Source organism: Notothenia rossii, assembly GCF_949606895.1.
Source record: "Notothenia rossii genome assembly, chromosome: 1".
Taxonomy (NCBI): domain Eukaryota; kingdom Metazoa; phylum Chordata; class Actinopteri; order Perciformes; family Nototheniidae; genus Notothenia; species Notothenia rossii.
In genome coordinates this window covers 66981880-66998382 of record NC_136912.1, presented here as the reverse complement: position 1 = coordinate 66998382, position 16503 = coordinate 66981880, and the positions used below count along the sequence as shown (strand labels likewise).

Below are 16503 nucleotides of genomic sequence, written 5' to 3'. Positions count from 1 at the left end.
GTTCATCATTCATATTAAGCTCATACTGTACATAAATAACACTGAATGAATTAATTGTTGAGAGGAAACTAAAGAAATGGCTTCAACAAGAAAGATCACATGTTTAATCCTAACAGGTATTACAAAAAAATTAAAATATAAAAGCAGCCCACACAATTACATCACTATGAAAATATTCATATATAATATTAAAAAATACAATGCATGCAGTATTTGTTGTGTTTATCTGTATTTAATGAACAACATGGCTGGGTGCTGGGTGCTGGTTTGTGGTCGTAGCACTCTCTATCTAACCACTCGTTCAGGTGCTTTCTCGAGTGATTGCAACCAACTACCGCACACGTAGTTCCCGAACCACTTTTCTTCATGTTGTAATTGTTATATCCTCTTTGTCTCTGCGATATCAGTGCTTTGTCGGCACAACGGAGCTAGCTAGCAAAACAAACCCAGTCCGCCAAAACGGAAGTGCATTGCATCGAAGGGAGGAGTTCAGGATGTAGAGCGGAAACGGCTCAATAACTTGTGTATAGTAACGCAGTGTAGGCGGAGCCGTGACGTCATCTTCAATGAGATCCCCAGAAAAACAACACAGCCGTTAGCTCTTAGCACTCAGAGCTCACAGCTCTTCATATCTGTTCAGAAACTAGACAAAAGTTAAACAAGTACAAACCACATACTGTCTGTGTCATGGTGAATACAGTCGCTGGTTTATTTATGTCTGTATAGGCCGTTGTTGTGAGTGTGGACGGTCGGAGCATTTACAACGTTAGCTTAGCCAAATCTCCATTAGAAAACACGCATTTTAAAAGGTTTTTCGCCTGCCGTCTGTCTGCAGACTTGTCAAAGCCTTAATTCATGGCTTTACTATCTGGTATCAGTATGTTGTTACTTCGGCATCATTTTGAAACGTGTATTACAATTAAATCACGGTCAAATATGTTCATCTTGTTGTAGTTGTAGCCCCCTTGACAGCGATTCTCTCTCTAGTTTAGCATACTCAGCCCGACTCAGCCTGGTTGTTCCTGGCCCTAGAACCACGATTTTATGGGGCCATTACATCACCAGAAGTCCCAATTTAAGGGGTCATTTCTCCCCCCAAAAATCTTTTTACTCACTATATTAACAGCCCCACCAAAAATATTTTCCACCAGCCGCCGCTGCACAAAACTATAAAAGAACAACAAAAATAGATAAAATATGTTACATTTATTTGTTATTGGCTATGGCATGTTATTGGTTATGTTCACATAATTTTTTGATTATTAAAATATATACAGATCTTTTTCATATGTGTAATTAGAGTTATACCACCTATAGTCTCTAGTTATTTGGCGCTCAAAGTGCACCAGAATGACCAGATTGAAGCATTTTACCTTCATACGATACTAAATACATCCGAACCCTTTTGTATGTTATAACCTATAGTTAGTAGAGTTGTAATTCTTCTATTGTGTATTCCTTGGATACCCTTTTGATCTTTACTTTTCTACTGTACGATTTTCAGGCTGGGGTGGGTGCCACCAGCTAAACTCTTGCCTAGGGCAGCAAATTGGTCAGAGCCGGCCCTGATCATAACAGTTATTTTATACTAAAAGTGTGTCCCTCAACATGCACGCAACCCTGTGGCGGAATCATATTTAACTTGGCAGAGGAAGAGAAAACTGTAAGTCAAATGACACAGAGGAATTTACGTTATCAAGCCATGTGCTACTGCCATGTGTAGACCAAAGATAAGCCCTCTTTTTTATTTGTCATATTTGTTTTATTATTTCAGTCTAGAAGACGTCTGGCACTTTAGTCTAACCTACTCATCCCTGTTACTCTTTTTATCTGAATCAAAAGGATTCAATTTAAAGTTATAGTGCATATCGAGCGAAGCGGTCCACTGAGGATGCAATCTCCTCTGCTCTCCATACAGCCTGTTCTTGACTCGGTGTTGTTACTCCAGGAGAGCACTTGGACACTAAAAACTCTTATGTGAGGATGCTGTTCATAGACTTTATCTCAGCATTCAACACTATCGTCCCCCAGCAGCCTGGGCCTCAGCCCCTTTCTCTGTGACTGGCTGCTGGACTTCCTCACTGCCAGACCCCAATCTGTATGGGTCGCCAACAACACATCAGGCACCATCACGCCCCCCAAGGATGTGAGCTCAGCCCCCTGCTCTTCACCCTGCTGACCCACGACTGCACACAGCTCCAACCACTTCATCATGTTTGTGGATGACACAACGACGAGACCCACTACAGGAGGGAGGTGAACCAGCTGGCCACGTGGTGCATAGATAAAAATCTCTTTCTCAATGTGGAGAAAACAAAGGAGAGTGTGGTCGACTTCAGGAGAAACGACACCCAACACCCCCACCCACTGACCGTTGGTGGTGCTGCTGTGGAGCAGGTGAGCTGCACCAAATTCCTGGGGTTGCATATCACCGGGGACCTCTCCTGGAGTAACAACACCGAGTCAATCACCAAGACAGCCCAGCAGCGCCTCTACTTCGTCCGAAAACTGAACAGAGCCCCCCCCCCATCATGCTCTCCTTCTACCGAGGCGCCATCAAGAGCATCCTCAGCGGTTGCATCACGGTGTGGTTCGGAAGCTGCACAGCATCCAATTGCAAGACCCTGCAGCGCATTGTGAACACAGCTGAGAAGATCATCGGTGCCTCACTCCCATCACTCCTGGACATTTACAACATCCGCCTCACCCGCAGAGCACTCAGCATTGTGGGTGACCCCACCCATCCCTCCACCTGCCTCTTCACCCTCCTGCCGGAGGTTATGCAGCCTGAGGTCGAGCACCACCTGACTAAAGAACAGTTTTTTCCACCAGGCTGTCAGGAGGCTGAACTCACTCCCGTCCCTCCCTGCCCCCACTGGACTATAACTCCCTCATACACTCAGAGACTGAAATCCATCACCAGACACTTTTTACGCTGCTATGGACAATCTTGCAATAAGATAAGAAAAGATAAGACGGACCTTTATTAATCCCCGTGGGGAAATTCAATTGTACAAGCAGCAACAGGGTAAACGTGAAAAACAGGACAGCAAAGATTCACACAGATTAATAAAATTAAAAATAAAATCAAGAAAAAAAACGAAAATAATAATAAAAGACTATGAAATAGGGGATGAGTAAAAATAAGAGTAAAATAACTGTCAGCATATATACAGATTTGGTCATATAAATTATGAAGTACGAAATTAGTTAAAGTGAAAATGGACATCTGTACATATAGTGACATATCTATCTACATATTTGTCCTACTACTAATATATTAACATGGGTTGTGGAAAAAGTGTATATTCATGTCCAGTGATTTTATTTTTTTACATTATTGTCCCCTTGTTTTGCAGCCTGATGGCTTCAGGCACAAAGGACTGTCCGAAGCGCTTGGTGCTGTGTCGTGGAGGGATGAGTCTGTGGCTGAACCTTTATATATACAGTCTATGGGCTTAACGTACTCCTCATCTTCACTAGCTCTGCATGGAGTGGGTGGGAGGGGTTCTCTGGATGCTGTCGAGCTTCCTCCTCGTCCTCCCCTCTGCCACCTCCTCCAGATTGTCCAGTTGTACTCCAACTACAGAGCTAGCCTTCCTCACGAACTTGTTCAGCCTGCCAGTGTCCCTAGTGTTTGTGTTTCCACCCCAGCACACCACGGCAAAGAAGAGCACACTGGCCACCACAGACTGGTAGAACATCTGCAGCAGCCTCGTGCACAGGGACGTGCACAGGTACGGGCTAATGTTGCCCGGGTAACGGCCTGTTTGCCATTTTTGTCTGACCTGCCCCTCTGGAGAGAGCGAGAGTTTTTTTTGTTTTCTACTGTGGCCGAATCAACATGATAAGCCCACAATTAGTATTGTAGCATCTCACTTAGATAAAAACACAACTAGCGTTGATAAACGCTGTGAGAATGGATCTGCGGAGAGCATTTCGCCGCGATCCCAACTCGTCTATTACCAACGTTCAGGGAGCTCTATGCAAGTCAATGGGCCGCCCTGCCCGTTGAAAACTGACTCTCAAGGGGTACCCTGTGCGTAATAGTTTGACGGGGAGGGCCCCTGACCGACCGTCAACATGTGACGGGTTGGGAGTGAGAACGTGTTGCTAAATGTCCTCCAATTCTGGAATGACCCTTATAGCTTTAAAGAGAAAAGAAAAAACACTTTTGCCCACTTCAAATTAACACAAATGACCCATTTTAATGACTCACGTGTAAAACGAAAGGTTGATCGATATTTGACAGAGTAGGTTTTCAGTCATGGGAAACTAAAGTTAAGGGGCATTAAGACATCACAAATGTTACCCCTCTGAAATGTCGCTTTGAGAAACTACAGAGAAAACAAAGAATGCTGTTGTTCTGATCCTCCCTATTGCCATTACTGGAAAACGAAAGTCAAGGGGCAGTTCATTACATTTATGCATAAATGCCCCACCTCTGACATTTGTTTTATCAGCAGTGAGCATTTAAAGCTCCATGCTCAACAACAACCCGTCATTTACAGCAAATCAACAGCATCAAGAGCAAAAACCACCCTAACATTTACAGAACGACAGAGCTCAGGAAACAGCTGAATGATGAGGTGAGTTGCTGATTCTGGATTTCACTGTAAAAGTTAATCATAAGTATCATTGGGATTTAATGAATGTCTTATTGAGTTATTGGACCATGTTTAGCGTTATGGATACTTAAAGTCACCCAATCCATTCCTTCTTAATTCTTAATTTATTTCTTCGACTTATGCCAGGTTGACAGGAATTTCAAAATCATGTATTTATTTTTCTTTGTTTTAATATTCAACCTATAACTGATTGATTTCTCCGTGGTCGTATTTCAGCATGAGGAGAAATGCTAAATCCATCTGTTTAGAATAATTTTTGGGAATTAACTATTTTATTTCCCTTGGTCACCGTAACATTTCCTGTCTGCTTTGTTCGACTTTGTTGCTCAATGTCATACCTTTCTTCCTACCAACCTATACCTTACTTACTTGTATCCTCCTATACTTCTATCAACCTTTTTAAATGATCTGTTACCTTTCTGCCTTTCCTTTCTTCCTTCTGTTCTCCCCTTCTTTGTAACACCTTTTCCCCTACTCTTCTGTTATTGTAATACTTTTTTTTAATCCAGTCAATCCCTTATTATTTCTTTCTTATATTGCCTCCACTTTTTACTACTGCTTCATTAAAGTTACTTTGTTCCTTGCTCCATATGAAATCACATTTAAATCTTCCCATGGACAACCAAACACAGTACATGGTAGAGCTCAGTTATTTTGGTGTCCAGCAACTAACACAAAGAAAAAATAAATCCGCCCTCCCTTCCTGTTCATTCAAATTGTTATTCGGTCTCCCTTCCTCCCTATGAAATGTGGTGATCCAAAAATAACACACTTTAGAGCAGGGGTGTCCAAACTTTTTTCACAGAGGACCACATACAGAAACATATACGAAGGGCTGGGCCACTCACTCAAGGTGAGGTATATTGCCTCATAAGTTAGCAAAATGCATCAAATGTAGGTAAGTTATGCTTAAAGGTCCCATGAGTAGTACGATTCATCCCGCTTTCGTCTCATTAGTATGCATAAAAAAGTGACAGGTCACACCTCCCCCCATTATGCAAATGAGCTAAGTCCCGCCTCCCCTTTGATCGAGGTGTGAGATCTCAAGTAGGTGTGATATCCCAAGTAGGTGTGAGATCCGTCGATAGGAGGGGGTTGATGTGTATTCACAGGTGTGAAAAGCCCCCACTGTTGCGCCTTATGGTGTATCATAAAAAATGTTTCAATCACATTAGTATGCATAAAAAGTGATAGGTGGGCCCGCCCCCAAGTCTATTAAAACAAAATGCCGCTTCCATCACATTAGTATGCATAAAAGTGACAGAAGGGCCCGCCCCAATTATGTGATGTCAGAAGACCGAGGGGGTGGAGTGAGATAAAAAAAAAAGAACCCCATGCAGATAAAAAGCCAGTCATTTCCAATCATCAAGTCATCTTTCCAAAAAGAAAAAATGGCCAAGAGACGCCTCGATATGGGTTTAATCAGCGAGACGCCTGTGACAACTTACCGCCATCCGTCCGGAGCGCCAATCAAGAAACGGATGCAGTATCTGTGCCGGGTTCAAACACCTCCGGTCGAAGATCTTGAAGAGAAATGGCTTCTGGAAAATGAACATGTTTGGGGATACGTATTCAACTATATGGCGAATGAACTGCATTTCTACAATCTGAAGAATGGAGAAACGTATGGACCCCACAGTGTTAAAGCGACGTTGACCTCAACAGATTGGGCTGTGTTAACTCTGGTGTCTTCCAGAGATCTCCACGCAACCGTTGTATCGGAAGAAGTAGTGCATCAAGAAAATACTGTGAAACCAGCGGTGTACAAGATATTTGCAACAAAAAGCAAAGAAATGCAAACAAAAAGCGAGATCAGAGAAGAGTTTTCACCGTTACCCCCCAATGTGGAGGAAGAAGAAGGAAATATCCCCCCGCCGCCAGAAGTGAAAAGAGTCCTGACAAGCACCGTCTGGGAAACTAAAAGCGAACCATCTGGGCGATGGTATTACCGCGCAAGCCGTTTGCTGACGCAGGGGGGAGGGGTTCTCTCTAAAACACAGTGTCCTGCCATCTCTCTCTGTTTCTGCTGATGTGTAAAATATACAAAATAACGTTTTATATACTTACTCTCTTGTTAAAAGGTGATGAAGTTTGTAGCGTAAGCCAGCCATCAGTACTCTAGTTTTAAGGATCGAAGGAAGGATCCAATGTATTTTTAAATGGAGCAGAAATAGAACTAGTCTCCCAGTGCAAGTATCTTGAACAGAGAGTGTCATATTGGACTCGCACTTGACTTTTTAAGAAACATATCCAGAAAGTATCCAATACCATTAAATTCAACTTGCAACATTTTAAACAAATTAGACCTTTTTCTTAACTGTCAATGCTGCAAAGTCATACCTCCACTGTATGATTCTATCCCACATTGAATACTGTTTTACAAACTGGTCGTTTGCTTGTGCCACACACCTGAAACCCATAGAACAGCTGTTCAAAAGAGCTATCCAGGTGTTTGACAGAAAGCCACAGTCATACCACCACTGTACCATCTTTGAATATGCTGCTCATGCTCTTTCTGCATATCATGTATTTATTTTTGCTGTATATATATAAATGTCATGTTCTTATATGCTGTATGTGACGGGACTATAGATGGAAATTAGCTCAGAGCTAAAATCCGGCTCATTTACACTTGTAAGCATTATATTTGTTTTAAAGTGTTCATCAATGTGCACTACGGTAGCCCTGAAGAAAATTAAACATTAAAATATGTTATCGATGTCCCCATTCCCAGTTTGTTTTGGGAATAATTGCGATGTTTACTATGTTTTTGGTAGCTCTTACCAAAACATAATTTTTGTAAAAGACTGCGACTCTAAAAGGCAAGTTTGTGATTTTAACACTGTTTCAAAGAAACAATACATTATACAATATTACGACTTTTTTGCCATATTTTTAACGCAATCTTTTTTTTGTGGTTGTAGGGCTTCAAGATATTTTGCATGTCATGCATAAACACGGTGTCATCTTTTCCTTGAAACTGACGTGCTGCCCGTTTTACAAAACAAGTTATTTTTCTGCTTCTTCATCCTCTGAATTTTCCTCCCCCGTCCCTCTTCCTTCAGCCAGCACAACAAGAATCAAGGTGGATCTGTGAAATGAAACACCTCTTCCCAAAGCGTGACTTCCCTATTGAGAGCATGCGTCTAGGGCAGTAGGGTCTAAACCAATTGGCCAGATATACTAACATGCAGAACGTATGGTATGTTTGAAGACTAACCATTTATCCAGTTCAAGCTGTCTTTAAGATGTGACATTGCGCTCTGACTATTTCCCGTAAAATGGTGACAAACTATTACTTATTCTTAAATTTGACCTCTTGCTGCTTGGTTGAAAATGATAGATGAAAAAATAACTTCAAAAAAAAAGACTGAAACAGCGAGGGACATTATACTGGTGACAAAAAAATGTCCTATTTACATTTAAACGTTTTCACACACAAAATCAATAGTTATACTGATTGTAACATCCCCAGGACCGTCTCCAGCTTAGAATTCCCCAGATTACTGGAAATATCATGATGGAGTTTTTTCACTTCAGTCAAAATATTCATGTGTATGCTGTTTTTGACACAAAGATGCATTACATCTACAAACAGAGCATACAATGAGAGCACATGATACACTTTTGATGTTTGTTTCATTTCTTCGGTAATGTTACAGAATGTTTCGGAAAATGAAGATTCCAGGACCACTTTAAATGTTTCGTTTACAATCGTTTCCCAATGACCAGGAATAGTACTGCCAGAACGAACGATATCCAAAATGTCTTCTAGTTTACAAACTTCAGCCATTCTGTTTACACGGGGATCACTATTCACTCTGTTTTCAATCGTCCTCATCACCACACTTATTAAAAGGGTATTGACTACATTCTGATCAATATGTACGGAGCGTTTTGCATAGTAGTTCCCCATTTTTATTTTACTTTAAAGAAAAAGTCAATGTATCGAAAAAGAAAAAATCCCTGGCTTCAACCAACCGCAGGTTATTAGTCTTCTTCTTCTCCATCCAACTCGGCATGGATCTTTTCAAGTCTCTCCTTGAGGCGTCTACAATTTTTGAGATTGTGCAGAAAAGCTTCCGAAGCGCCTTGGATCCTCCAATCATCCGTGAATTTTTTTTTATCAATAAGAGTCTGGTCGATCTCAGTAATGAAGTCGGTGAGCCAGAGTCTTTTCATTAACGTGTTGTAATTGTTTCTGAAGAAAAAATCGGGCATGTCATTCAGACAATCGTGTTGCCTCTGGCCGGGTGACTGACTCGGCATCCGTTGCATATTTCTTCTCTGTACCGATGTATCACCCCCTCCACAATATCAACCAACACTGATTTCACTGTTTCCATAAACAGAGACGTCTTGGCCCAAGGAGCAAAATAAGCAGCAGTAGTACTGCAAGATTCGGGTGTCCAGAATGGTGGTGATGATGGTAGTCCAGGAGTTTGTTCCTGGCTGCAACTCACGGGGGGAGACTTGGTTTTTCTCAGATCCATAGCTAGTATTCAAACTGTCGTCTTAGTGGGGTCCTTAGTTTTAGATGCTTTGCTGAGTGGAGGGAGGGACTTATTGCGTTGAGTGGAGGGGGAGTCATCTGTAGAATTGAGAGTTTTTTTCACCAGTATAATGTCCCTCGCTGTTTGAGTCTTTTTTTTTTTTTTAAGTTATTTTTCAACTATCATTTTCAACCAAGCAGCAAGAGGTCAAATTTAAGAATAAGTAATGGTTTGTCACCATTTTACGGGAAATAGTCAGAGCGCAATGTCACATCTTAAAGACAGCTTGAACTGGATAAATGTTTAGTCTTCAAACATACCATACGTTCTGCATGTTAGTTTATCTGGCCAATTGGTTTAGACCCTACTGCCCTAGACGCATGCTCTCAATAGGGAAGTCACGCTTTGGGAAGAGGTGTTTCATTTCACAGATCCACCTTGAAAAAAAAAAAAGGTACAAGTATATTGTGTTAAAAATATGGCAAAAAGTCGTAATATTGTATAATGTATTGTTTCTTCGAAACAGTGTTAAAATCACAAACTTGCCTTTTAGAGTCGCAGTCTTTTACGAAAAAATTCTGTTTTGTTAAGAGCTACCAAAACATAGTAAACATCGCAATTATTCCCAAAACAAACTGGGAATGGGGACATCGATAACATATTTTAATGTTTAATTTTCTTCAGGGCCACCGTAGTGCACATTGATGAACACTTTAAAACAAAAATAATGCTTACAAGTGTAAATGAGCCGGATTTTAGCTTTGAGCTAATTTCCATCTGTAGTCCCGTCACATACAGCATATAAGAACATGACATTTATATATATATACAGCAAAAATAAAATACATGATATGCAGAAAGAGCATGAGCAGCATATTCAAGCATTTACCACATGGCAGTACAATGTAGCAGCTATGATATATAAAGTGCAAGATAAGATAAAAGCGCTACATAAAGTGCAAGAGGAGATACCCCTGTGTTAAAGTGCATTTATTTAACAGTGATTACACGTCTGTTTGTTGCTCAACCATTCTTTAAGTTGACCTTTAAAACTATTGAGAGTGGGACAATCCCGTATCTCAGTTGGGGGGCTATTCCACAATGAGCTGCCTTTAATGGAGAGGACATTTTGTCCAAAGGTGGTCCGTCTGTGGTGGACCTCACAGTCTCCTCTGGTTTCTGACCTAGTGCTGCGTCCAGTGTGTTTTCTGTGGATGAATTCCCCCAAGGGGAGGGGGGCCAGCCCATGTAAATATTATTTTTTTAAAAACACATACTTTTAAAAGACATAAAAATGTCAAAAACTCAAGAAATTGTGATTTTCAAGGATGGTACAGTGGTGGTATGACTGTGGCTTTCTGTCAAACACCTGGATAGCTCTCTTGAACAGCTGTTCTATGGGTTTCAGGTGTGTGGCACAAGCAAACGACCAGTTTGTAAAACAGTATTCAATGTGGGATAGAATCATACAGTGGAGGTATGACTTTGCAGCATTGACAGTTAAGAAAAAGGTCTAATTTGTTTAAAATGTTGCAAGTTGAATTTAATGGTATTGGATATTTTCTGGATATGTTTCTTAAAAAGTCAAGTGCAAGTTCCAATATGACAATCCCTGTTCAAGATACTTGCACTGGGAGACTAGTTCTATTTCTGCTCCATTTAAAAATACATTGGATCCTTCGATTTTGATTGATCGTTTACTGAACATTGTCGTTGAGAGTTTTTTCACCAGTATAATGTCCCTCGCTGTTTGAGTCTTTTTTTTTAAAGTTCTTTTTTCATCTATCATTTTCGACCAAGCAGCAAGAGGTCAAATTTAAGAATAAGTAATAGTTTGTCACCATTTTACGGGAAATAGTCAGAGCGCAATGTCACATCTTAAAGACAGCTTGAACTGGATAAATGTTTAGTCTTCAAACATACCATACGTTCTGCATGTTAGTATATCTGGCCAATTGGTTTAGACCCTACTGCCCTAGACGCATGCTCTCAATAGGGAAGTCACGCTTTGGGAAGAGGTGTTTCATTTCACAGATCCACCTTGATTCTTGTTGTGCTGGCTGAAGGAAGAGGGACGGGGGAGGAAAATTCAGAGGATGAAGAAGCAGAAAAATAACTTGTTTTGTAAAACGGGCAGCACGTCAGTTTCAAGGAAAAGATGACACCGTGTTTATGCATGACATGCAAAATATGTTGAAGCCCTACAACCACAAAAAAAAGATTGTGTTAAAAATATGGCAAAAAAGTCGTAATATTGTATAATGTATAGTTTCTTCGAAACAGTGTTAAAATCACAAACTTGCCTTTTAGAGTCGCAGTCTTTTACAAAAATTATGTTTTGGTAAGAGCTACCAAAAACATAGTAAACATCGCAATTATTCCCAAAACAAACTGGGAATGGGGACATCGATAACATATTTTAATGTTTAATTTTCTTCAGGGCTACCGTAGTGCACATTGATGAACACTTTAAAACAAATATAATGCTTACAAGTGTAAATGAGCCGGATTTTAGCTCTGAGCTAATTTCCATCTATAGTCCCGTCACATACAGCATATAAGAACATGACATTTATATATATACAGCAAAAATAAATACATGATATGCAGAAAGAGCATGAGCAGCATATTCAAAGATGGTACAGTGGTGGTATGACTGTGGCTTTCTGTCAAACACCTGGATAGCTCTCTTGAACAGCTGTTCTATGGGTTTCAGGTGTGTGGCACAAGCAAACGACCAGTTTGTAAAACAGTATTCAATGTGGGATAGAATCATACAGTGGAGGTATGACTTTGCAGCATTGACAGTTAAGAAAAAGGTCTAATTTGTTTAAAATGTTGCAAGTTGAATTTAATGGTATTGGATACTTTCTGGATATGTTTCTTAAAAAGTCAAGTGCGAGTCCAATATGACACTCTCTGTTCAAGATACTTGCACTGGGAGACTAGTTCTATTTCTGCTCCATTTAAAAATACATTGGATCCTTCGATCCTTAAAACTAGAATACTGATGGCTGGCTTACGCTACAAACTTCATCACCTTTTAACAAGAGAGTAAGTATATAAAACGTTATTTTGTATATTTTACACATCAGCAGAAACAGAGAGAGATGGCAGGACACTGTGTTTTAGAGAGAACCCCTCCCCCCTGCGTCAGCAAACGGCTTGCGCGGTAATACCATCGCCCAGATGGTTCGCTTTTAGTTTCCCAGACGGTGCTTGTCAGGACTCTTTTCACTTCTGGCGGCGGGGGGATATTTCCTTCTTCTTCCTCCACATTGGGGGGTAACGGTGAAAACTCTTCTCTGATCTCGCTTTTTGTTTGCGTTTCTTTGCTTTTTGTTGCAAATATCTTGTACACCGCTGGTTTCACAGTATTTTCTTGATGCACTACTTCTTCCGATACAACGGTTGCGTGGAGATCTCTGGAAGACACCAGAGTTAACACAGCCCAATCTGTTGAGGTCAACGTCGCTTTAACACTGTGGGGTCCATACGTTTCTCCATTCTTCAGATTGTAGAAATGCAGTTCATTCGCCATATAGTTGAATACGTATCCCCAAACATGTTCATTTTCCAGAAGCCATTTCTCTTCAAGATCTTCGACCGGAGGTGTTTGAACCCGGCACAGATACTGCATCCGTTTCTTGATTGGCGCTCCGGACGGATGGCGGTAAGTTGTCACAGGCGTCTCGCTGATTAAACCCATATCGAGGCGTCTCTTGGCCATTTTTTCTTTTTGGAAAGATGACTTGATGATTGGAAATGACTGGCTTTTTATCTGCACCGGGTTCTTTTTTTTTTATCTCACTCCACCCCCTCGGTCTTCTGACATCACATAATTGGGGCGGGCCCTTCTGTCACTTTTATGCATACTAATGTGATGGAAGCGGCATTTTGTTTTAATAGACTTGGGGGCGGGCCCACCTGTCACTTTTTATGCATACTAATGTGATTGAAACATTTTTTATGATACACCATAAGGCGCAACAGTGGGGGCTTTTCACACCTGTGAATACACATCAACCCCCTCCTATCGACGGATCTCACACCTACTTGGGATATCACACCTACTTGAGATCTCACACCTCGATCAAAGGGGAGGCGGGACTTAGCTCATTTGCATAATGGGGGGAGGTGTGACCTGTCACTTTTGTATGCATACTAATGAGACGAAAGCGGGATGAATCTTACTACTCCCATGTCATGCTTTTCCTGTTATTACCCATCCCCTTGTGTGTTATGAACGTTTTTCTGCATGTAAACGGTCTGCAAAGTCAAAAACCCTCAAAGTACACCCTGTAGCGAGTAAAACTCTATAACAGAAAAGACCTGTCTATGCTGCCCCAGAACGCCTCGTCGGAGGTTTCTCTTTTTTCATAGTTTTCTTCCTGGGTACAGTGACGTGCCCATACCCAAATGGACCCATTGGTCCGAATGGACCAATCCGTGGAGCCGTTACGTACGTCCGCGGAGAAGTTACGTAAAGTCCGTGGATTGGTCTAAATGGACTTCCTCACACACACACACACACACACACACACACACACACACACACACACACACACACACACACACACACACACACACACACACACACACACACACACACACACACACACACACACACACACACACACACACACACACACACATAGTAATGCATGTGTTGTGTTGGTGAAGGGGGAGTTGAGCCCGAAGACAAGTCTCCCATTTACCAATCGTTCTACGTACCAACCCTCACTTATGACTTTCAGGGATTAAGTGGAATGAATCATTTACTATCTGTGTATTCAGTGTTTTTTTACTCCATTCCTTCCTTCCTTCCATTCTCCCTTCCTCTAAATTAGTTAAAGATTGTGTATTTAAATATTGCAAACTTCAGAGGCATTCTGTATTAAACTATTCAGGATGTTTTTTAATATTTTTTATTTTGTTATTTTCTATTAGTGCTGCTCAAACACTGGTGTCCAGACTGAAGGCCCTGCAGTGCCACTTCACCTGGGATCTTGACCTCAGCAGGTCCTTACTTTTACGTTGTAGGGAGAACTTGTTAGACATTGGCACTGAGAATGGAAACAGATGGCTGGGTCACATCAACAACCTGCGAGGGTTCATTCAGTACAAGCTGGGATCCAATGAAGACGCCCAGAAGTTCTTCAACAAGGCTACAGAGGCCTTCAGCCGGATAAGAAGCGCAGATGAGGGCCCCTGGTTAGTGGTGAACTACGGGAACCTGGCTTGGCTGCACCACCACCTGGGAGACCAAGCAGAGAGCGAGGCCTACCTCTCTAAGGTCGACGCCCTGAATAAAAAATACCCATCTTCATCCCAGGAGGAGCTCCACCCGGAGACCTACGCTGAAAAAGCCTATGCGCTGATGACGGTCAGTGGAGACAAAACACTTGTTGTAGATAACTTCCAGAGAGCCATCGAGATGCAGCCAGGCATACGAGAGTGGAACACTAGCCATGCCTTAGCCTTAATGTATGCTTCTAAGCACAGCAGGACAGGGCTGGAAGATGACATCTTGGAGAAAATGAGAATTGCCCAAGAACAGGATCCAGAGAACTTGTACTTTGCTGCTCACTACCTTGATCAACGTGCTCAGAGAGGAGAAAGAATAGAAGCTGAAGCACGTGAGTTAGCCACAAAGGTTTTGAGAAGTCCTGTCAGCAGCTACAGTGGTTTAAAACCATTGCTATGGGTTTACACAAAGTATATCTCTGATGATGAGGCCATTGATTTGGCCGAGGAGGCTCTGAAGAGCCATCCAGATGAGCGTTATCTGAAGAGATGTGCTACACTCTGCTACAAATGGAAGATCATGTTTTCCAGGGAAAGTTGCCCAAAGAAAAGCATGATAGACAGAGCAATCCTTCTCCTTGAGGAGTTGATTGCTCTTTACCCTGATTCCTCACTTATGAAGAAAATAGACCTTGCTCAGATATACGCACTGTCAAATGACGGTCAGGCTAAAGCTGATCAGATCTATCAGGAACTGCTAGAAAGTGATTTGGAACTTGCAGACAAACAAATGCTTTACAACAAGTATGCAAACTATTTACATTCCCAAAAAGACAATAGCAACATGTCAATACGATATCACATGAAGACAGCAGAGATACCACAACAATCCTTCTTTCGTGAGGCCAGCATCAAAGTCCTGGAGAGGATTAGAGACAGACGCAGGGACAGAATGTGCCGAGAAATAAGGGAGTTTCTGGCAAACCTGCAAGAGCCATAGTGTTCTAAACAGCAATGGTTTGAAGTCCAAGAAGAAGATATTGTATTAGCAAAAATAATCTGTACATCCTCATACATTTGATTGGCTGCAAATAAGAAAAAACATTATTTTGTTCAGTTGGTCGGGTAATACACAAGGCAGCAACACCCATACTCTCTATATTGGTTTTAGACTTTCATTGTTAAAACTGACTTAAATGTGTTATATTTTGAACTGTCTTATTTGCAGGCAGGTTATATGTTTTACACTTTAGTAGTAGACAAACGCTATTTAAAAATACAAATTAGCTGAGCACTGTTTTTAAATTGTTAAATAAAAACTATGAAATATACATAATATTTGCTAATAAACTCTTTGTAAAATAAAACCTTTGAAGCTACAACCAAAACATGTGGATAGTTTTAAAGAATAAACTCTTTATAGAAAACTGTTTATTGATTAATTTTTGCCTGTAACTTTAAATAATTTCCAAGATTTGTGTTTTGGAATTAAAATGTTAAGCCAGAGTATTGATAAATGTACTTGTTATTGAAAATTGTATTGGAGGCATATGTAAATAATATATTATTATCATTATATATTTGATTTGCACATGTCCTTCTAGTTATAAGGTGAACGGTGAAAACTGAAATCACAACTGTACTTGTATTATGTCTTATTTTATCTTAACATTACTGTAAATAAAATCCTGAAGCGTCAATCATGACTTTGGTCCTTGTTTTCTTCCAACTTCCAAAAACACACGACTCATTAAATCAGGGTCTTTATTTCTAACATGTCAGTGTTGTGTGTGAACCACAGAATGAGGCTGAAAGGCTGCAGATGTACTGAATAAAAGTATACTGTCTATATGTATAGACAGTGTTGAGTGTAGTGTTCTCTCAAAACACTTTTAAACACAATTCACAAAACCGCATACCCAAAGTGCAAAACCACGTTGATATCTTTAAAGGCCATGTAATGCATCTAACACAGGTGTTTTTTAACATGTAGTTTAGATATCACCAGAATAAAAATAAATAAAAATGTTTAAAGTTTCGTCATAATTAAATGACATATACGTTAAAAACCGATGTTGGTTCCGAAGTTTGCCGAGTACGCCCCCGATCACTCCCGAACGAGCGGTGACGTCACA

At 40.9% G+C, this 16503-nt stretch overlaps 1 protein-coding gene across 1 annotated transcript; it reads left to right on the top strand.

The window, feature by feature from the left end:
* The first annotated feature begins 4402 nt into the window (after positions 1-4402).
* LOC307029410 (interferon-induced protein with tetratricopeptide repeats 1-like) lies at positions 4403-16158 on the top strand. The gene is made up of 2 exons (XM_079665372.1): positions 4403-4589; positions 14072-16158. Exons 1-2 carry the CDS (start codon positions 4582-4584, stop codon positions 15366-15368), a joined length of 1305 nt encoding a protein of 434 aa, XP_079521498.1. The 5' UTR covers positions 4403-4581; the 3' UTR covers positions 15369-16158.
* Positions 16159-16503: the final 345 nt, after the last annotated feature.